Here is a 21,459-nt window from a genome sequence, read left to right as displayed (position 1 = left end):
GATGAATTGAATTGGTAATTAAAAGCCTAGAGGCGTTCGCTTGCTGTTTCTCACACACAGGGCAAGCATCCCTGAAGATTAGAAGAAAAAAAAAGAAAGTACACGTGCTTCCGTTCAACCATTATTTGGTACAGTCAACCTCTCAATCACAACGCTCGGCACTTTACTAGACACTGCCAATACGTTTACAGAGCGTAAGCAGCGGCGGCGGCAATAACGGCAGCGAGGCCGAAGCTGTTGACATTACCGGCACCGGTTGTAGGAGGAGCGGTAGCTGTAGGGTTGGTGCTGGTCGGAGAGTCGGTTGCGGAGTCGGTCGCGGAGCCGGTCATGGATCCAGTCATGGAGCCGGTCATGGTAGGCATCATACTCCCCGTACCGGTTGGCATCATGCCGCCAGTACCGGTGGGCATCATGGAGCACTTGCCGGGGGCCACGGCCTCTTCGTAGGCGTCGCACTGTGCATTCTCGGCCTCGGAACAGTCCTGCTGGATGCAGATGGCCTGGGCCTGGGGACCCTCGCCCTTGATAACCTCGGCGGGGGCGCTGCAGCGCATGTTGAAGGTGTTGTCGAGGGCCTTTGCGACGACGGCAATGTCAGCCTGGTCGGCGCCAAAGGAGGCGGCGGCCATGCCGACCTGCCCAATAAAGTAGTCCATCTCGGCCTTGCCCAGGTTCATGAATTTGTGCACCTTGTACATGGATGGGCTGCCCATGTAGGCGTCGAAGCCGGACATGCCCTGCTTGGAGCAGCCGAGCAGGGTGCCGAAAAACTGGTACAGATGGGTGAGGAGGAAGCTGGCAAAAGTAATTAGCAACGTGGGTTACAGTTATGCTCATTTGGGAGCCAAACGTCAACGTACTGCTGGTTGGACTTGTCGTTGTTGGCGGGCATGTTCTTCATCAGAGGCTCGGCACCGCCGCCGTCGAGGAAGTTGACGCAGGTAGCCTTATTGTTGCGGTTGGTAGAGGCAAGACCGCCGTTGAAGTAAGGAGCCAGGTTGACCTTGGTACCGTCCACCTCGCCTTCTTTGAGGATACCGGGAACAGAGACGCCGACATTGGGCATGGTGTCTGCGGCGTGTTAGTATACATGGACCCGGAGATATGAGCTACAATCTCTCCAGAAGATAGACGCACAATTGCCAATGACGACGGTGTTGACGAGGAGGGTCAGGAGAGTGGCCTGGTTCTCGGCAGTGTTGTTCTTGAGGAGAGCCGTGGTGTAGTAGTCGCAGATGGGCATGTCCATGGGACGCTGGGCGTTGACGGCAGTGGCCGCGGCGGCGACGGCAATGGTAGAGAAACGCATGTTGATATTCAATGTAGTGTCTTGATATCCTTTCTCGACGGTGGATCTTTGCGATTGCTTCTACTTGGGGAGGAAGAGGAGAAGGGGGAGGGACAGAATAGCAGACGCGGCATGACGGCCAGCAGCAAGTTCTTATAAACAGAGACTAGTTGCGAGTTCTTGTCCCTTTAGGGATGAATCATCCCGCTCCCTCAATCTTCTTTTGCTCGACAACTAATAATGGTATCCCTTTGAGCTGCTTGCACTAGTAAAAGCCAGCGTGAGCTGGTACGTTGACGCCGCACCGCTAGCAGAACCCAGTGCTAGCCGTTTAGTACTCGTAGTTTGGTGATATGAAGATGAAAACACGCCCCCTCTGTCTCTCACTGGCACTTCGAGCTGTCTTAGACGCCCAAGCCCACCGTCGTGCGCCGGATGAGCGACGGTCCGTCCGACGATGTCCGGGGACTAGCCTGCGTCAGCGGCGCGAGATGGGCAACCCTCGTCTTGACCTGCAGCTGTCGCTGGCAACGCATATTCGTAAAGGAATGAATACAAAATATAGAAAGCCAGGACTTAGTTTTACTGAATTGTCATTTGCAGCAAAGATTCTGTACACTATCGCACGTAGGCAGTCTTTGCAGCGACGGCTTGCTCGGTGAGTGGCACAACACCAAGGCGAAATACTGCGATAATTGCATTTCGGCGGGCCAATCATATATGGCGTATTTCTTATTACGGAGCTGTTCAGACCGCAAACCTCCTTTTTGCTTGTTGAAAATCTGGAGTACCACCAGAACAAGGGCAAGGGCGTGCTGAAGCTCTAGCCCTCGATATGGTATGCATGCATGCATGCATGCATCAATGATCGCTGCTGCCGCACACACGCCCCCATCCCCGGTAGCTTCGCTAGCCAAAAAAGGACTATGACAACCCCCCATGCAGGGAGATCAGCCTCTCATGACGGGCTGATTATTTTGAGCGATGCTCTCGTTGGCTGGCATGCCAGAGGGTAACTGAGCCACGACACCGTTATAGTAGAGTTAGTCTAGCGGGTTAGATCAAGGTAGGTCTTCTTATGAGCTATTTCGATCCAAGTCAATTCTGCAGACTTTCCTGATGCGTCAAATTTCTACACTTGATGCTCAAAGTTACTGTTTCCAATTGTCACAAACGGGAGCAATGAGAATGAAGCCAGCCAAGTTGGCCGTTTTCCCCGCTTCTACGTCCCAGGCAGGGATCAGAAGATGACACCATGATTCCAAACGCAATGCCTGCTTGACTGGCAAACTGGCTGGGCATATTGAAGACGTGGAGCTCCCGCGCCGGAACGCGAACTATCCGGGCCAGAAAAGAGAGCTACCGGCTAGTTTGGGGTACATGGCTTCGAAGGAGTGAGACTAGCAAACTTGGTGTTGATGAATCAGTCAAATCCATCTCATCCCATGCCAGTATGATGGTCCAGCCTAGCTGCTTGGTAGCCTAACTAGTGTGTGGCTTGTTTCTTCTCCATCGAAGAAAGTTGTGTCTTCGCTGTTGCAGCACTGCGGCACGATATACGAAGTATTGTCTGTAGAAGTCGCCATGCAATAATGATTTAGACACGATACAAGTAATGACTGATCTGCCACGGTCATACACAAGACAGGCCGAATATAAAAGAATCGAAGATAGATGGCTACAACTAGGTCACGTGCGCCACAACACCTTTCTGCGCCCGTCTGGTTCTAGTCCTACCCTTCTTGCCTTCCTCACCAGCAACACAGTCGCGTCGAATATTTGATGATAGCTTCAGTGCTTCGTGGCATTCGCCAACTTCAGTATCTTCCACTTTGCTCCGCACATCTCCGCGACGAGAGCTCAAGAAAACGACCATCTGAAAACAGCACCTGCCTAGACCTAGTTTGCGTTTGCGTATGCCGACTTGCGCGCGTTGAGTCTGATAAAGCTGCGTCTGGTTCTGGTTGCCATCAGTCCCATTTCCATGGCATGCCCTTTTTTTTCTCTCTCTTGCTTGGCAGCGGAAAGGGCACGTAGCCTAATTACGCTCCTGATCAATCTAGATGCGACGCTTCGCCCTGCGACAGTTTCCCTAGAAGCGCCTGCTGCGACCTTGCACCATCACCATCAGAGGCACCAAAGAGAATGACCTCGTGCAAAACAATGTCAGAGACTGCCAGGCGCCCGGCAAGAGTGATGGTGCTGTCAAACAGAAGGTAGTATGCTCGCAATTTGTCCCCTGATTAGAAACTGGAAATTTGAAGATTGTCCATCACATCTTGTGTAATACTGCCCCATTCATCACAGGCAAGCCGCCGAGTCTACCCCTTATTTTCCTTCGCGCTCTTTATCGAGCTTCAATGTCTTCCCCTTTGTCACCCTCCCGCTTCCACCATATATATCTAATCGGCAGACCGATCAAGCTCATTCTTATTCCTGTCGTATCGATTGTAGCGATTACTGCAGCCTTCATTCGTGTTGAGCAATCCCCGTTTCCTGCGCCTCCTGTGGCCGTAGCGCCGGTCGCCGACTATCTACGCGCCAACTCAAGGACCAGTGGCGATGGTGCAAAGTCGCCAGAAGCATCGCGCGCGCATCAAAAAGATGGTATGTTGCGAAACAATGCTCGAGAATGCCAAACGTCTGGCTCGAGCAGCACAAAGCGTCAAGAGAGGGGCATATAATGCTCACAGCCCGCCCTTGTCACCCTGTAACATTATCCTCTTGATCACAGCCGTCAATCCGTCTATTTTACGTCGTACACTCCTCTAATCTATACCGAGGCGTAAGTTCTCGCTTTCATAATGAAGTCGGTGGACATAGAAGAGCTCCTACCGATGGCGCTCCTCTACATCAGCGGCGGTCTTGTTTTGATCGTCATTGTCAGCTGTAGCTGGGGGTGCATTAGCGAGAAGATGGCAAAGAAGAAGTCCACAAAAAATCGAGCTATCAATAACGTTTGAGGACCCCAGATCCGATCTTCAATTCCTCCTTTCACAATGAGCGAAGGCAGCGGCCCGGTCAAGTGGGTTATCTATTGTGTCGCCGGTGCCCCCGTTGTTGGGCTCCTCATCTACCTCGGTTTCAGGGTATATCAAAGACAGAAGGCTCAAAATGACCGAAAAGCGAACCCATTACATGTCTGAGTGATCGCTCTTGAATAAGCGGAATCGTGAGAGGAACATTTCCTAGAAAGTTTCCGCAGTGCCACTAGCCGTCTATCGTCAAGTCAGGTATTTGGCACCGGTGGCGACGGTGTAGTTAAGGCTATCACCAGTTTCGCGCGCACGGCTGTCGTTGGGAGGGATTTCTCGATTTTTTGTACTTCGTTTTGCTGCATAGTGCGGGAAGCTTTGTTATCGCAGCATATTTCATTATGTTTTCTCCTTCTGCTCTTGGTCGGGTCCAGCCCTACAGCTTCCGTCGCAGGCCTGCGACCAGGGAATGACCGATGAACGCTCTCGAATGCAAATCTATATACATCTCTTGTTCAATCTATATCTTTACGTCGTGCGCATGTTCTCATCCCGGGGTCTTTATCTCTCTCGTTCACAAAGAACTTGTCTGTCATCCAAACCTTCCCGTAAGATCAGCAGTACGAAGAGACATGGCATCCTCCAACAGAGCTACCCCATCAGTCAGCTTGGCCAAGCCTCACTCAAAATACGCATTGCCGCTTCGAAACCGTGACTAGCCAGTCCCTCTACTTACCAACTCTAGCAAGACGGGAGCGCTGGCTAGTCTTTGTACGGATAGATCTCCCGTCAAAAGAGCGCCGCCAAACCTGTCAAGCGGGTACAAAAAAAAATGGGCGACCGATTCTCTCACAGACATTCTACCAAGTACTGGCCATGTGTTTTACTTAGTACCCGCTTGCCTGTCATGCCGTTCAAAGACAATAAAAAAACGGAGACTAAGACAAGCAATCTCTCTCCCCAGACCTACGGCAAGCCAATGGCCGCCGTTGTGTTTCCAAGCGGACAGGCACCTGGCCATGAGGCGTCGCTCGGCCGATGGCGCTGCCGGACCCCAAGCCAGTCGATCGGAGGAGAAAAGACGTCGTTGAAACCTCTTGGGCGTGTCATTATTGATTGGCTTCGTCGGTGGAGTCGCTGCGCAACCTGAGCTCTCGGATGCACAGCTGTCCGGACGGCTCCCAAGCAGCCGGCTTCTTTTAGCTCGCAGGGCGGGCTATCTTGACGGTTGACGCGTCGTGGTGGTCTAAATCAGCACAGATGAAGGTGCCCTTGACTGTTAATTGTTTACTCCTTAGCTGTGAGTACTTGAACAATGTGAGCCACTTTCATGCTTTAGCTGCAGGCAGCCGATGAGGCAAATCGGCTCGAATGGAAATGTAGCTTGGTAGCTTGGTAAGGTAAATTTAGTGTCCACCTGGTCGAGCCTTGCAGTTCGCCTGCATTGAGAGCATGATACTCTGCATTAAGTTCGTGCTTGCAAATCGCGGGGAGATCATGCCGTTTTGGAAAACTCGCGCGTTAGCTGAAATAATTACGAGTGTTTCCTATGAGGCGGCGTCTGTCTACGGAACGGAAGTGTTATTGTCAGTGATGCCATCGACAAGGTTAGCAGACTGTTTACCGATCATTGCACGCTTCGAGAAGGTGCCCAAGACCCATCAATACAACTCAAGAAGAGGTACGGAAAAATTGGCGCAGTCGGACTTTGCAATTTAGATGTGTATGAAAATGTCTATTTCTAAATATCAACTGGCGTGGCTTTCTATTTAGTGTTGACCATACACCACAGCCCCCCGCGCCCACGCCACCGCCCCTCGCGCACGCGCCAACAGCTAAATCGATCTCCTTTTCCCTTTTCAACATCTATTTAGCACAAAACTTGTCAAAGACGACTCTTCCTGCCTCGAGACCTGCCCCCCTGAGAACGTAAAGGGCCTGCCGTCGACCGAAACACGAATGCACGACGTTCTCGCGCGGCACCGAGGTATTGTAAGTCGGCGAACGCTGCTTCTTGAAGGGCCAGTGTCAGCACTGAGGCGATGGCCGTGGCGCAGGAGCCGATCACGACGACATTTCCCTGAAAGTCAAAGTCCTTGGGTCAGAACTGCGGGTGCTGGACAGTCCCCTCAAAGGCCCCCTACTGGAACCCTTGGCTTGCAGGGGTGTCTTGTAGTCGCGATAGCCAGTGGCGCTTAGCACGAAGCGTCACCAGATGCGCTCAGTCTTTGCGCCGATGACATCAAGTGTCGCATCGGTGGTGGTGTCTGTTATATCCAAGGTCCAGGCTAAGCGATGCATTTGATCAATTCATGCTATCTGTCCGGCGGTAAAACTTGATGTCCGCATCGATTTCATTGCTCGCGTGCTCTGTCCTTGAGATACTATAGAAGCTGAGGCCCGGACCTCGCAACGGACTGCCCTTTTAGGGTCGCCATGAAAACCTGTACGTGTAGAGGTCCGAGTCGGTACGAACGCTTATAGAGATAGCTGCAAAGATCAAGTGTGCTTGCATCGTGTTCCAGTCTATCCTGCCGGGCCTTTCCCCGCGCCTCTTGTCGACCATTCCTATACAATGATGCCACGGAATTCCCGCACTGCCCGCCATCCGCAGTGGGAGAAGGTGCGAATTGCTCAGAACAAGCTTTATCATGGCAGTTGGTAAGCAGAACAAGGTTATTGCTCAGAGGTTGGACGCGAAAAAGCCGTCTCTAGGACGGCTTGCAATTAGCCGCTTTCTTTATCATGTTATTGTCGGCGGCGTCACTTCGCAAAACTTACAATGGAATGCTCGACGAGTTCAAACATACTGCCTCAGCCAACGCCGCTGCACGAGTGCTTTCCAACATCCTCGGCTTTATTTTTCCCATCTTTGCGCCTGCTGCCTATAAGTCGCTAGGCTATGGCTGGGGTAACACGCTGTTGGGGTTTATTTGGGTAGTCTGTGGCTTTCCTATTCCTGTACTTCTGTGGTCTACGGACTGCGTCTGCGCGCGTTGGGACGTAAGGAGTATTTAGGCAAGAACTATTCTATTCTCGGATATTCCTAGGCTGATTGCAGTTGTGACTTCAAAGGCTGAGTTGCATGTGTGCCATGACCACATTTGAGAGCTGGTCAGACATCCTTTGTCTAGTTCCAACAAAACTCTTATAATCGTCTTCTGAAATGCCAACGGGGTATCCGACGGAAGTATGCTCCTCTAAGCTCTCCAGCTGCGGGTAAACTTGGTCGATAAACTCGGCCAGCGGCATGCCAAAGGAGCGACCGCGATCGCCCATGTAGTCGTGAAGTTCCGCTTGATAGTGATCAGTAAACGCCCATGTAGGTATCAATTGATACAGCTTACTTTGCACGGCTGGAGTGTTGATTTCGATAAACTTGCAGCTTTTGCCTTGATTCTGGCGACGGAGGCAATCCATAAAAGCATGGAGCGCAGCTTTGGAGCAGGAGTAGGCAGGCATGGCCACCGACGGCACAGTAGAAAGATGCGTGCCCGTGACGATGAGCGCCGTCGAAGTCTGCTTCTCCAGCAGCTCGGCACTGAACTTGAGGGCCAGGTTGACGACCGAGGTGAAGTTGGTGTTGATCTCTTGGTGGAACGCATCGAGGTCAACCTCGGCGGGCTTAGAAAGACGAATCATACGCTGCATGCCCGAGTTGAGCAAAACACAATCTAGGTCCGGGTTTTCATTAACGACGCTATCAACTGGAATTAGTACGAGATGGCGAACGATTCTTTGCGTCAGGGTCGGGTGCGTACCGCTGGACAAAGGCGTCGAGACCGTTTCTGTCGGTAACGTCGTACTTGATGGCGCTGGACTTTTCAGCACCGTGCTTCTGAACGAAAGCGTCGAGTCTGTCCTGACGACGGCCGACAGCGATAACTTTGGAGCCCTCTTGGACGAGCTTATCGGCGAGTCCAGCGCCGATACCAGAGGTGGCACCAACGAGGAGGACTGTTTTAAAAGGGAATCCCATGTTGAGTGTAATAAATGCTGTTGATTTGGATAGGAGAGTTTAGATTGCAGATGAGACTGAATTCTGATAAGGACGAGGTGTTGAATGCCGGATGTCAATCAGTGTAAAGCAGGACCTTTTATATACTCGCTGTGTAGCTTTTTGTGTCGTGCACACTTGCGAAGCTGGGGGCTAAATGCAAGCGTCTTCATCTGGGCGGATGGAATTAAACATTAAATCCGACTTGAAAACCCAGCAACCTGATAATGGTTGATACAATTTTACATGACGAGTGGCCGACGTGGACGTAAGGTAGGTAGGTACCAAGACATCATCTAACAGCCGGATGGAGCTCCGGATGGCTAACCCTTCTGGGCGATTCTGGTGGCCATGGGCCATGGCGGCGCGAGGCCCTGTAATAATCTGCTGGAATCCGCTGTAAACCCTTTTGGCCTCTACTGGGCCCCTCTTCCGGAACGCTAACCTGAATAGGTCTAGCTGTCGGCGTTGACCTGTAGGTACCCATGCAACCATGGTGCCATGGACCATGGTCGCGAGATATCAACAAAGTTTGACTGACGTATGCCAACTCCGTATCAAACGACGTGGGTGGGATTCATCCGTCAACATGCGAGTTCTCTATACTCATCAACTCCATCAGCTGCCACGGAGCTAGTGATCTAGATGGTCAACAGGGGACGCCCCTCCCGCGATTGCCTGCCATGTAGGAAGCGCAAGTTACGGGTACGACACCGAGCCTCCGTCCCGAGACGTGCAGCTGAAATAACCATTCATTTTGTATCAGTGCGATCTCCGCCTAGATGGCTGCGGACAGTGTTGTCGGGCTGGAATCAGCTGTTTTGGCTACCGCACGCAAGAGGAGCTGCGCTTCCGGGACCAGACGCAATTCGTCAAGCACAAGCACAAGGTTCAGCTGCGCCGTGTCCGTCCCGCAAACTGGCCCAAGGTAACGCTGGAAAATCATGTCCACTTTGTTCAACCTGTACACATTGGGTGGGATGTACTCGCAAAGCAAGACTTTTTTACCAATTTTGTCTTTGGGCTCGCCAAGAGCTACGACGCCCTTGGAATCCTGTACCAAACGACGAAACCACCAGACCATCTAGTCGCCAGCGTCGACGCCGCGAGTCTGGCCTTTTATGCTCTTCGCCAATTTGCGCCTCCTACATCCATGACGAAGCTTGCGACGGAGCGCTACGTTTCTGCGCTGCACCTCGTCAATTCCGCGCTCGCCGACCCGGTGGCCTCGTTGGCGGACGAGACGCTGCAGTCGATCCTGCTACTCGATCTCTACGAGAAGCTCGTCAGCCGCAAGCGCACCTCAGCAGAGTCGTGGATGAGACATATGAATGGCGCTATTTCGCTAATACGAGCGCGAGGCAAAGAAAACCTGCAGACGTACGTCGGTCGCCGCCTGACGCAGAGATTGTACACTACGCTCGTCATCAGCTGTGCTATATCTGGGATGCGGATACCAGTTGAGATGGAGCGACTACGGGCTGATCTGAGCCGCCACTTCAAAATTGAGGACGACCCCAAGTGGGCTTTGACAACATTGAATGAGCAGATCATCAACTTTACGTCAGATGTGCAAGCAGGCAATATCTCGTGTCGAGATCAAATACTGGCACGCGCCTTGGATTTTCATCAATCAACCGTCGCGTTGGAGGGTATTTTGCCGTCGTGTTGGCAGCCCTCTCGTGTCTTTGTCGGCGACGATGCTTTGGGGCGACAACTGACCTTGGCGGGGTCGTACGACATCTACGAGGGTCTATATTTTGCCCAGGTTCGCAACGTCATTCGCACAGCTCAGCTTAACCTGCTCTTGATGATTGAGCGGTATGCGCGGCCCCACGATCCGGATCTCGTCGTCTCGGCACGAGTATCGATTGAGAAAAGTGCACATGCAATCTGCGACAGTTTCACCCAGTATGTGGTGTCGCGCGACGAAAAGGGCGCCCTCTCGTGGGACCTAGCCTCTCCCATGCAGCAGCTCGGGGCCTACACTGTGTTATTTCCGCTTTATTCGGCCGCGCAAGCCTCTCGTGATGTACGCCTGCGCGAATGGGCGCAGGATGTGCTTGGCCTGGTGGCAGATGTCGGCGGGCTGGCCATGGCCCAAAAGACAGCCGATGCGTTAAAGCAAAGCGAAGCGGTGCCGGCTTGGGATGTTTACACCATGCTGGGAAGTTATGCCATTGCGGCGTAAGGTGCCGCATGACCAACCAAGATGATGGCAGCGCTAGCCCCCACTGAGTCACAGCCTTCTTCTGTCGTCCGGCTGCAGCATCTCGTATCTAAATTCTGCAACATGTCGAGAAAAGGCAACGATGACGACGTCGATGGAGTACACGGTAGAACAGATAAAGCCTGACCAGGCTGGTGAAGAATTCTACTTGTCAAAGTACAAGCCGTTTCGACTGGAAGCGTTGCAGAAAGATCCACAATGTGAGTAAAGATGGCCTGTGTTCCCGTCGTCAATCGCAAAAGGCATCTCATAGGATTGCGAAATTTAGTTTTCGGAGCTACGTACGAAAAGGAAGTCGCCAGAGACGACGGCTTTTGGCGGCAGCGCTTATCACGACCCAGCACCACGACCTTTGTCGCCATCCGCAACCAAGACCTCCGCGTTCTCTCCTCCCTTACTCTAGTCCGCGGGACGCAACCCTCATCGGTGCTAGCTATGGCCGCCGGGCTAGTCCCGGAAGAGCGCGACAAGGACTCCAAGACGCTTCTGCACTGGGCCGTCAACGCCGTGTACACGGCGGCGGACGCGCGACGCCAGGGCATCGCCAAGGCGGTATTCGAGAAGGCACTGGCGTTTTCGTTTTCAACGGCCGAGGCGGAGGGGAAGTCGTGCCTGGTGTCGATTTCAGCGCGCGAGGAAAATCAGGTGGCTATTGATATGTATCTGAGGATGGGCTTCATCGAATTGAGCTATGTTGAGGATGGGGATGCGGTGCTCTACATGTTTAAAGCTCGGCCAGAGGCCGAAGGTGCTGAAAGCGCATAGTTGCTAAACCGGGACACCAACAAACATACTTTACTTTGGCACACCTGCCCAGTAAGGGCGCCCTTCACGGTGCTAGAAATAGGTAGTGTCCACTTGATTTTCAATATAAACTAGAACAGGCTAGTGGACGACATTTTGGCCACTGAAGGACGGCGATGATTTGAACTTTAAAAGGTATTTACGTGGATACAGAGGTGCATAGGTAGGACACTTGTGGGACGCGATCAAGTATCGCCATCCGGTGGATCATTCATTGGTGGCCGACTAGCGCACGCTTCCCAACTGCAACTCCGAGAGCATCTCACGTCGGTGACCTCATTCTCCCTCTTTTTCAAGTCTACTGAACCTATATTTATTCGTGAGAAGACGATTTTTCAACCCAATAGGTTGTACTCTAACCAATTCCAGCTCCGATTAGCCAAGACATACCAATCACCACACGTCAAAACCCCCTTGTCCGCTGCTAAAAAAAAAGTTTGGTGTCCTGCTCCCTTGTGAGCATCTCACTCGGCATGTCGTACGGATCTGTCAAGAAAACGCCGGATGCTGCCGCCCAGCATGCCGATAGCTCATCAGCATCTCTGCCCAATGGTCATAGCCACGCATCACAAATCCATGGCTCGGACGAAGCGTCGGCCGCCGACGACGAGCAGGTCAGCTTCTGGGTCCGCACCAAGGCCTTTTACAACAACAATATCGGTCTCTTTTTCGTGTTTGTCGCGCAAATCTTTGCCTCTATTGTACGATTCCGTTTCTCACCCCCCTCCCTCTCCTCTCCTAAGACTCTGTCCCAAGCAGCATTGAAAGCAGAAAAGCAGACGATTGCTAACCACCATCCAGATGGCCATGACGACGCGCCTGCTGGAAACGGGCTTTGATACAAAGTTCCACGCGCTGCAAATCATCTTTGTCCGCATGATCTTTACGGCCAGTATCGGCTCCGCGTACATGTGGTACAAAAAGGTGCCCGACTTTCCGCTCGGCCCGCCGGGGGTCCGGGGGCTGTTGGTGCTGCGCGGCACGGCGGGCACCATTGGCATCTTCGGACTGTACTGTACGATGACCTGCTTTGCAGTAAGATATGCGTATCACTCAGGCTGACCCGACTCGTCTGTAGATGGGCTTTCTTTTTTAGACATCTCTGATTCGACCGTCATCACGTTCCTCGTGCCCACCCTCACGAGCTTTGTCTGCTGGGTCGCCCTCAAAGTGAGCACCGACGTCTCGTACAACCCAGTCTCTTCCCCATGCTAACTTCTCCACCAGGAACCCTTTACCATCGTCGAAGGCGTCGCCGGCCTCCTCGCCCTCACCGGGGTGCTCTTCATTGCTCGCCCGCAGTTCCTCTTCTCCCACCTGCCCTTCACCCATCCCTCGCCCAACAGCACCGTCCACGCCCTCGACGGCATCTTCAAGCCCGTGCCCGCTACGCCCGCTGAGCGCTCCCTCGCCGTCGTCCTCGCCGTCATTGGCTCCTTCGCCGCCGCCACCGCCTACGCCACGATTCGCGTCCTGGGCACCCGCGTGCATTCGCTCGTCAGCGTAAACTACTTTGCCGTCATTGGCGCGGTTGTCTCCTGCGGCGTCCTGCTCGTCCACCCAAACATTGGCTTTCAGACGCCGCAGAGCACGCCGCAGTGGCTGCTGCTGCTGTCGATTGGCGTCTCCGGATTCCTGCTGCAGGTGCTGCTGACCGAGGGCTTGCAGCGGGAGCGCGCGGGCAGGGCGACGAATATGATTTACACGCAGCTTGTGACGGCGCTCATCATTGAGCGTCTTGTGTGGGGCACCACGCCACCGGCTGAGAGCTTCATCGGGAGCGCGCTGATCATCGGCGCAGCTGTCTGGGTTGGCTTGCAGAAGAAGGTACCGGATGCTGAAAAGCCTGCTCGGGCGTCGGATGAGGAAACCAGTCTTCTTCGTGCTGAAGAGGACTAGAATATGTATACAGGAGACAGATAGGGCACGGCGGCAACACAGTGGCTGATCACGACCAATTTGCCTCATTACACGACGGAAGCACTGACAAAACAAAGTTACACCATTATATTGCTAGAAATGCATATTTCAACTTTTTACTCCGCTCAAGAAATAGGTGCTACTCTGGGCTTCAAGATGGGGCTGGCAGGCCGGCTAGTCATGAACTGCGGCGGTATTAGCGACTGTCCTCACTTGATCATCTCGGGAACAATACTCACGTTACTGGCAGCGCTCAACAATGCCAGGAGAGAACTCTGCACCACGTCTTCGTGGATACCGACACCCCACACAGTTTGCTTTAAGCCAGTGGGCTTGCACTCAATGTACGACGCGGCCTTTACGCTTCGGCCCTCACCAATGGCGTGCTCCTTGTAGTCATTGACGTCGAAGTCGATGCCGACGTCCTTAAGGGCGGCCGCCATGCTGGAGATGGGACCGTTGCCCCGGCCGCGCAGCCTGTACTCCTTGCCGTCCAGGACAATGACGCCCTCAAAGATACGCATGGCGCTCTTGGTGTCGGGCGTTTTGCCGTCTGCCGCCGCAGCCGCAGCCGCGCCTTCGCTTCGGTCCGGCGTAATGCTGTAGTCGATGAGGCTGAGGCGAGGGTTGTCGTTGAGAAAGTAGGTCGACTCGAAGAGGTCCGTAATCTCATTGGCCAGGAGCTCGCGACCAAGCTCCTCGGCGCGGCGTTGCACAACGTTGGAAAAGGCAATTTGGAAATTTCGGGGGAGATCGAGCTGCAGCTTGGTCTGCAGAATGAAGGAGCTGCCACCCTTGCCGGACTGCGAGTTGATGCGTATGATGGCCTCGTAGGTGCGGCCAATGTCCTGGGGATCCAGAGGCAGGTAGGGCATGGCATCCCAGGGGTCTTCGCTAGACAGGCCGCGGGCCTGGCGGCTCTGGAAGCCCTTCTTGATGGCGTCTTGGTGGCTGCCGGAGAAGGCGGCGCAGACGAGGCTGCCGCCGTACGGCGCGCGCTGGTGGACGGGAATCTTTGTGCAACTCTCGACCATGTCAATAACAGGATTTAGGTTGGAAAAGTCAATCTTAGGGCTGACGCCTTGCGTGTACAAGTTCAGGGCGAGGGTGACGAGGTCGACGTTGCCGGTGCGCTCTCCGTTTCCAAAAAGGCAGCCCTCGACGCGGTCAGCGCCCGCCATCTGGCCGAGCTCGGCGGCGGCCACACTACAGCCGCGGTCGTTGTGAGGATGCAGAGACACGCAAACGCTGTCCCGGTCGCCAATGTTTGTGCAAAAGTGCTCAATTAGGTCGGCATAGATGTTGGGCGTGGCGAGCTCGACGGTGGCGGGCAGGTTGAAGATGATCTTGTCGTTGGAATCGTTGGGGCCCCAGGCGGCTTTGACGGCTTGGCACACGCGGACGGCGTATTCGGGGTCGGTATCGGAAAAGCACTCGGGCGAAAACTCAAACTGCCAGTTGGTGCCGGCGGCAGCTGGGTCGTCCTTGGTCAGAGAGCGAACGAGCTTGGTGCACTCGACGGCCAGCGCGAGGGTCTGCTCCTCGGTGTATCCAAAGACGACCTGGCGGAAGCACGCGCTCGTGGCGAGGTAGATGTGGATGATTGCGTTTTTGGCGCCGCGGACTGACTCGACGGTGCGGCGGATCAGGTCGGGTCGGCATGGCGACAGCACTTGCAGGAAGACGTCGTCAGGGACGGCGGCGGGGGTTTCGATGAGGCGGCGGGTGAAGTCAAAATCAATTTGTGAGGCAGAGGGGAAAGATACTTCAATCTCCTTGTACCCGAGATCGCAGAGCATCTTGAAATAACCCCATTTTTCGTCACCGTTCTGGGGATGTTAAACGTGGTGATGAAAGAGGGTCGCTGAGAACCTACCATGGGATCGGGCAGACTTTGGTTGCCATCGCGAAGACAGGATCTGGCTGTTTTGGCACTTGATTCATGGAATATCGGCATTTAGTACTTACGACAGCCATCGAGGGGCCTTTTCAATGGTCTTGTCGGGCCATTGGCGATTGGCCAATTTCAAGGGCTAACAAGTCAGCAGAGGAAGGCAGATGAGCAACACCTCTGAGCACGGCATACCTTAAACGCCTTGTATTTTTTTGACGGTTCCTTGAGCCTATCATCGCGGCCGATAGTCAGCAAACGTCCCGAATTTCTCAATTGCAGTTGGCAGCAGCATCAGCATCGTGGGGTCAATCAATAGTCGTACATGGGCATCGTGGGCGGAGCAGCCGAGTAAGTGGCGGGGCAGTCAATCGAGGGGCAAAGGACGATCTGGACGATGGATCGAGCACGTTTTCTGTTCCGTTGACGCGAAAATCTCCAAGACTGAACACAACAGACGGATGAGATATTATACGAAGAGAAAAAGAAAAAAGTAAATAAGAGTTCCGCCGGGCCGATGCAGACGGGAGAGGCGAGAAAACTTTGGGAGTCACCAGGTGGGGTATTCCAGTTGAAGCTCTGGAGGGGCATTACGCGTGTCGTGATTGGTGGGAGGCAGTCGCATGCTCCGAATACGGCCCCAAGAGCAGCAGCACTGCAGCCAGCATGTGTCAATAGCGCATTCTGTCAATAACGCCTTTTTCCATGACTCGATGCAGAAGCTTGATCGATGGAGTGTCTTGGTTGAAGTAATGATGAGTTTCTGAAAGAAGTTGAGGCTGGGCCGAGGTGTAGAGATACAAGATTGCTGTTGCGTCGTGAGAATCTCAAAGTATTAATAAGTCTGTCTTTTCGACAGAATATAGTAAAGTGTATAGGTAGTTATGAGATATGCATGTCATAAAAGCATAGTACGCCGAGCGCCGAGCACTGGCTTTGTGCTCCTCGATTAATCGGTGGGGGGGGTTGCGTTGCTGGGGTAAAAATTCTTATAGTCTCTTCGAGATCACAAGTCTCACGGGCGTCGTTATTTCCGTGTTGGCCGTCGTCGTGGGTCTCGATTCCGCAACGCAATGCCAGTGATAAACTGTCATACTGTCTGGCAATATTCGATGCATACCAATAGGATGAGATCAGGCGCATTTTGATTCTTTAGTCACCGTTCGGCTGTTCCGTCCAGGTTCTTAATCACTGTCGCCGCATGACGCCAGCCTTGATGCAGCCCTGCCACACTCGAAGGGATGAGCTGCTGGCGTTGAAAGCGTCCCAAGTCTACCTTTGCAGCAGTGACGTTATTCTATGCGAAGAAATCGACGTGGACCATCTTGCGGCGCGTGCGGACGCCGCGGAGTCTCGCGGTGTGCATAGATAGCTTCAAGGGGATCAGGCTAGCCGTGACTAAGTCTTGGCGACGCGGGAGAATTAGTGAGATCTCGCGAGATGCCCCAGCGCCTAGAACTGTGAGTTGCATCGTGCTGCAATTCTATCACAAAGAAAGCGTCGACATATCACTGTATAGATTCCGAATTGTATGTTGCAATATACCACATCTGGGTTGTGGTCAATCGTCGTCTGTAGTAGCATCACCGGCTATTTGTTTACAGCATCAGTTCAGCGGCTCGACGGAATGCCATCACTCTACATTATGCTTATCTTTCAAAGCGGAACCGCACAGAAACTACACATGCCGGCACTTGTGCTCGGCGCAGCTCTTTCATGCAGTAGCCGTCCGGCGTCCGGCATCCCCATCGCGGCATGACTTGCAGCTCTCGGAGTCGGCACTCTCCGCTCGGTAGATATCTCATGCTGTGAGCTGATTCAATCATCTACGGCGAATTTCCTGCCAGTGTTATGCATACTAATTTACATTTTTGCACTGTGTGTGTGCTGCGCCCATGCGCAAGAGATAGCATCGCATCGGCAATCTTGGTGACACGGCCCCCGCCGGCCGCGGGGCCCGATGTCCGGCCCTTTTTATAAGCTACGACTCCGGGAGCACATTAGACGCCTTGCTATGCCACAGCGCCGAATTTCAAGTAGAAAATTTATTCAGCAACATGTACTCCCGATTACCATTCTTTCCTTTCATCTGTCTTTTACTTTCAGTAACTGCGTCTGACCTCGCCTTCCGTAAAGTCACCAAGCCATCAACCATGCCCACGGTCCTGCACAACGGGCACGTCTTTGTCGCAGCCAGCGACGAGACACCTGATTACTTTGCCAGCGCTATCATCCTCGACGCGAGCACGGGTAAAATAACATACGTGGGCGATGAGACGGACGCCACTGTCGTCGAGGCCATGGCCGCACCGGGCGCCGTTCTACACGACATTCAGGGCCGCGTTGTAATTCCTGGCTTTGTTGATGGGCATATGCACCTATGCCAGACCGGCGCATCGCTACAGAAGCTGAACTTGCGCACGCGCAAGAATCTGCGCGAGATTCAGGACGCAATCCGCGTCTACGCAGCCCAGCATCCAGAGCTTCCGCGGATTCTATGCCAGGGCTGGTTCCATCCATCGACCGACGGCAATGAGCTCGCGTCGCAGCTCGACGGGTTCGACGTCGATGGTAAAGACCGCCCCGTGTACGTCGATGCTGATGACATGCACTCCTCGTGGCTCAACACGGCCGCGCTCGACGAGCTGGGTGTCGCAGACATGGCGGATCCCCCGGGCGGTCGGATCCGGCGCGGTACAGACGGCAAGCCGTCGGGTGTCATGGAGGAGACGGCGGCGTCAAATATTGTCTGGCCGTTTCTGGAGAGCAAGCTGACGGCTGAGGAGAAACAGCAGCACGTCCAGGCCGCCCTAGACGCCTATATGGCCGTAGGCTACACGGGCGTCGTGGACATGGCCATGGGTGAGGAAGACTGGGCGGCCCTCCAAAAGTATCGGCAAAAGTACGGTGAGCTACCGATCTGGGTGGCCGCGCACTGGCTTGTCTTTCCTCGGACGTCGCCCGAGGAGACGTTGCAACAAGTTGACCGCGCGATTGAGCTACACACGCGGTATAACAATGCTACCAGCCAGAAATTCCATATCACGGGTATTAAGATTATATGTGACGGCGTGGTCGATGCCTGCACCGCCGCGTTGCAGCAGCCATACTCGCACAACAACAAGACAGTTGCGCCGATGTGGACGCCGGAGGCTCTCGCGCCGGTGCTGCAGCGCGCCGACGCTGCAGGCTTGCAGATCGCGATGCATGCCATTGGCGATGCCGCCATCAAGCTGGCAATCGACGGGCTCGAGGCTGTCGGCAACCCTTCCGGCCGGCACCGCATCGAGCACCTCGAGACAACAGCACCAGAGGACGTGCCACGCCTAGGCGCGCTCGGCATCACCGCGTCCGTCCAGCCGGTGCACCTCGACCCGGCAGGCATGACGGCGTGGGAACGGCTGCTAGGTAAGGCGCGGTGCGGGCATGTATTTCCTTACGCAGCATTTGCCGAGCACGGCGCTCCTCTGGCGCTGGGAAGCGATGCGCCAACAGCACCGTACAACCCGCTGGCTAACCTGTACATTGCGACGACGAGACGGTCAGCCATGGACCGCAATAGCACGGTACAAACGACACCGCAGTACGCGTTGACGCTAGCGGCGGCGGTGGCAGCGGCGACGCGCGGATCCGCGAGGAGCTGCTTCGCCGAGGACAGGGTCGGACAGCTGCGCGTAGGCTGGGAGGCGGATTTGGTGCTGGTCGACATGGCGTGGGATGCAGAGATGCTGTTGGACGCCAGGGTGGCAGAGACCTGGATCAAGGGAAACCAGGTATATACGGCTGCATAGTGTTTCGACAAGCTTTCATGTACTAAGAAGTTGCTTGTGGTGGCATGGTCTTGACGACGCGGACTTGGGTCAGAGGGAAGGCGTACGGAGATGGTGATGAAAGCGAGAGATGCTGTTTGAACTGAGGCTAATGAATTGCAATTGGAGTCGTAGAGTCGTTGACACTAAGTAGTATGTTATAAAAAAAAAATTGCATGCAGTTCAGCCGCTTTGAGAATACGACTGGTGCAATTCAGCCAGTTGATCATAGAACTAGTGTTTCAACTAGGCCCTTGAACGTGCTGGCGGCCCCCGTATGCTTGATGAGCCATGCTGCATGTGCGTATCAATATGACCGGCTGCAGGCTCAGCTGAGGCTGCATTTCGTATTGCGTTGCTTGATTAGTACCAGTGTGTGGAGGAGGTATAAATGGACGAATTTTGCTCTGGCGAACTGGACTGTAGTCGTATTTATCAGTAAGTAACTTCCTAGCTAGTTAGCCTGTAGACGAGCTTTTCGGTTGGAGTCTCCACGTAATTATTGAATCCTGCACGACGCCACGGGGAGTTCTGGTTGTACCGATTTTACAGATTATGGCCATCATAACTCGTCGTTGTGTTATTCGCTGATCCTGGGATGGCGGAGTGTGCCGCGGGAGACTGGCAATTCAGCTCAGCAGTTCTCGTATTTCGTTCCAGCGAGGCTTAAAAGAGACCTGTCGCCGCTCCAGGGACCAGAACCAGGAGCCTCAATTCTCACATCGGCCGACGGCGCTATTTCGGGGGGGCGACCCCATTTTATCGGCGACAAATGGAGGCTAACGGAGCGCCCAGGCAAGGGTTCTAGGAGGGTTACTCAGTGTATGTAGCCAGTAGCAGCAGTGTTGTTAATTATTCGCGTTCCAGGGGACTTGGTCGTTTGAGAACGAATTCAGTTTATCCTTGCTTGATCGTGCTTCCGCGGGGAAATTCCGTGGTCGTGCAAGACATTTCCTGTTTGAGACATGTCAATGCGGCCAGTGCGCGGCAGAGGTTGGAATATGCAAAAGGAATCAAGGGTAATTGATTCGACTGTCATTTTTCTTCTTAGATATGTCGGGGGTTTGTCTTTGAGGATTGTCAATGACCGTGCGACTGGCTGGCTCTCTTCGCACATCCAAAATTGCAGTGGATCGAAAGCTTGTCCCCTTGATTGTCCAGTTGCAACTCTTGGACGGAAATCCTGCCTGAAGTAGTTCAGCGACCTACTGGCCTCGGGGGCCAAATGCCTGTAAATGGGTAGGTACCTAGTGAGATTGGATCTAGACGCAACTAAGCAACCTTCTGGATTGGGACATTGGGGCTCAATTGTGTTTTCATGCTGGTGCGGGTCCCTGGCGATATCACAGGAGACGTACACGGTACACCCATGGATGCGGATCCTCGGGCAGGCAAGCAGGCTCGCCGCTTGAGGCTTTGTGGCTTATTGCTTGGCTTTGTACCTTAGTGGTGGAGCCAGCTCGGTCGGCCGGTCGGGTCGGGTGCAGTACGCCGGAGCGAGCAACTATCTATTATCAGTAGTGCGTGTAGCAAAACAAAAGAAAGAAACCTGCCAAAAAGAGCAGGGATTCAGTTCATTTGCCGTTCAAGAAGCAGACCGCGAGATGTGCATCACCGCATGCCGTATATGGAAATCGGGCGAGAAGAAAGAGTATGACGATCGGGGTTAGCTAGTGGCAAACTCTGCTCGGTTTTGCATCCTTGCACGATGGGCGACGCGGCATGAGTGGTTGATGTGATGCTCTGGGTTAACCACCCATCTAGTTAGTTTTCAAGGTAGAATCATAAATGGCTGCTCCCGGCGAAAGAAGCGAGAACTCTAATAATCGGGAGAAGACAGCGGCCAGGCATCCAGGCGATGTCGACTCTCAACGGCCAAGGACAAGCGACGCCAAGAGTAGTTAGTTAGGTACTGGGCCAGTGGTCGGTGCTTTGTCTACCGGTGGGAAATGCCTCACAGGCAAATTGAACGCCCCGTCGGTGATGGATTCGTGTTGTGCAGTGGGAGGGGAGGGGAGCGACGGGGCAAAAGACAAGATGTGGATGCAGAGGTTGTGACGGATTCTTCCGGGCGAGGCTATTTAATGTGGAGATTCGGGGCAATTTGGCGGGCTGTGAGTGGTGGGAAATGGCCTGGCTACCTACAGGTACCTACCTACCTACCTACGCGGGAGGGGGGTATTCTTTGACATGCCCTCTGACAGATTTTCGTAGATTAAATATTATTAAGGCATGCTGCCACGGATTCGGGCTTCTCGGATAGGATGTCAGAAATTTTTAAATGCTAAAAAGTGCGATTTCCTTATAATATGTCTAAAAATATGCAAGATAGCAAAATATGTCAGAGGGCATGTCAGAAAACACCCCCCTCCCGCGTAGGTACCTAGAGATCGCCTTGGAGATGAACAGAAGGCACTGAAATACAGGGAAAGCAAAGCCTGTGGCAGAAACACTGACAGCGAGCCAGCGGGGCTCTACAGCGGGCGCAGCAGGCAAGCAGGTATTAACACCAGACAGCATGTAGAGTACCAAACATCTACCG

At 53.7% G+C, this 21,459-nt stretch overlaps 7 protein-coding genes across 7 annotated transcripts; 4 read left to right on the top strand and 3 right to left on the bottom strand.

Annotated features, from left to right (window-relative positions):
- Nucleotides 1-185: 185 nt before the first annotated feature.
- On the bottom strand, nt 186-1,312 carry BBA_08371 (uncharacterized protein; the record flags this gene model as incomplete). Its single annotated transcript, XM_008603468.1, has 3 exons — nt 186-798; nt 864-1,074; nt 1,141-1,312. 3 exons carry the CDS (start codon nt 1,310-1,312, stop codon nt 186-188), a joined length of 996 nt encoding a protein of 331 aa, XP_008601690.1.
- A 6,023-nt stretch (nt 1,313-7,335) lies between these two features.
- BBA_08370 (short-chain dehydrogenase/oxidoreductase) lies at nt 7,336-8,245 on the bottom strand (the record flags this gene model as incomplete). Its single annotated transcript, XM_008603467.1, has 3 exons — nt 7,336-7,562; nt 7,614-7,966; nt 8,028-8,245. 3 exons carry the CDS (start codon nt 8,243-8,245, stop codon nt 7,336-7,338), a joined length of 798 nt encoding a protein of 265 aa, XP_008601689.1.
- A 511-nt stretch (nt 8,246-8,756) lies between these two features.
- On the top strand, nt 8,757-10,454 carry BBA_08369 (C6 transcription factor; the record flags this gene model as incomplete). Its single annotated transcript, XM_008603466.1, has 2 exons — nt 8,757-8,804; nt 9,030-10,454. 2 exons carry the CDS (start codon nt 8,757-8,759, stop codon nt 10,452-10,454), a joined length of 1,473 nt encoding a protein of 490 aa, XP_008601688.1.
- Nucleotides 10,455-10,703: 249 nt separating this feature from the next.
- Nucleotides 10,704-11,258, top strand: BBA_08368 (GNAT family acetyltransferase; the record flags this gene model as incomplete). The annotated part of the gene is made up of 1 exon (XM_008603465.1): nt 10,704-11,258. The coding sequence occupies one exon, from the start codon at nt 10,704-10,706 to the stop codon at nt 11,256-11,258; it is 555 nt and encodes a 184-aa protein (XP_008601687.1).
- A 512-nt stretch (nt 11,259-11,770) lies between these two features.
- BBA_08367 (DUF6 domain protein) lies at nt 11,771-13,196 on the top strand (the record flags this gene model as incomplete). The annotated part of the gene is made up of 4 exons (XM_008603464.1): nt 11,771-11,998; nt 12,099-12,312; nt 12,394-12,467; nt 12,525-13,196. 4 exons carry the CDS (start codon nt 11,771-11,773, stop codon nt 13,194-13,196), a joined length of 1,188 nt encoding a protein of 395 aa, XP_008601686.1.
- Nucleotides 13,197-13,342: 146 nt separating this feature from the next.
- On the bottom strand, nt 13,343-15,016 carry BBA_08366 (2-isopropylmalate synthase; the record flags this gene model as incomplete). The annotated part of the gene is made up of 2 exons (XM_008603463.1): nt 13,343-13,402; nt 13,457-15,016. The coding sequence occupies 2 exons, from the start codon at nt 15,014-15,016 to the stop codon at nt 13,343-13,345; spliced, it is 1,620 nt and encodes a 539-aa protein (XP_008601685.1).
- Nucleotides 15,017-17,261: 2,245 nt separating this feature from the next.
- Nucleotides 17,262-18,899, top strand: BBA_08365 (amidohydrolase family protein; the record flags this gene model as incomplete). Its single annotated transcript, XM_008603462.1, has 1 exon — nt 17,262-18,899. One exon carries the CDS (start codon nt 17,262-17,264, stop codon nt 18,897-18,899), a length of 1,638 nt encoding a protein of 545 aa, XP_008601684.1.
- Between the last annotated feature and the right edge of the window lie 2,560 nt (nt 18,900-21,459).

Source organism: Beauveria bassiana (assembly GCF_000280675.1).
Source record: "Beauveria bassiana ARSEF 2860 unplaced genomic scaffold BBA_S00034, whole genome shotgun sequence".
In the NCBI taxonomy this organism is placed as follows: domain Eukaryota; kingdom Fungi; phylum Ascomycota; class Sordariomycetes; order Hypocreales; family Cordycipitaceae; genus Beauveria; species Beauveria bassiana.
Note: the sequence above shows the minus strand (reverse complement) of the source record. Positions and strands in the feature narration are given on the sequence as shown.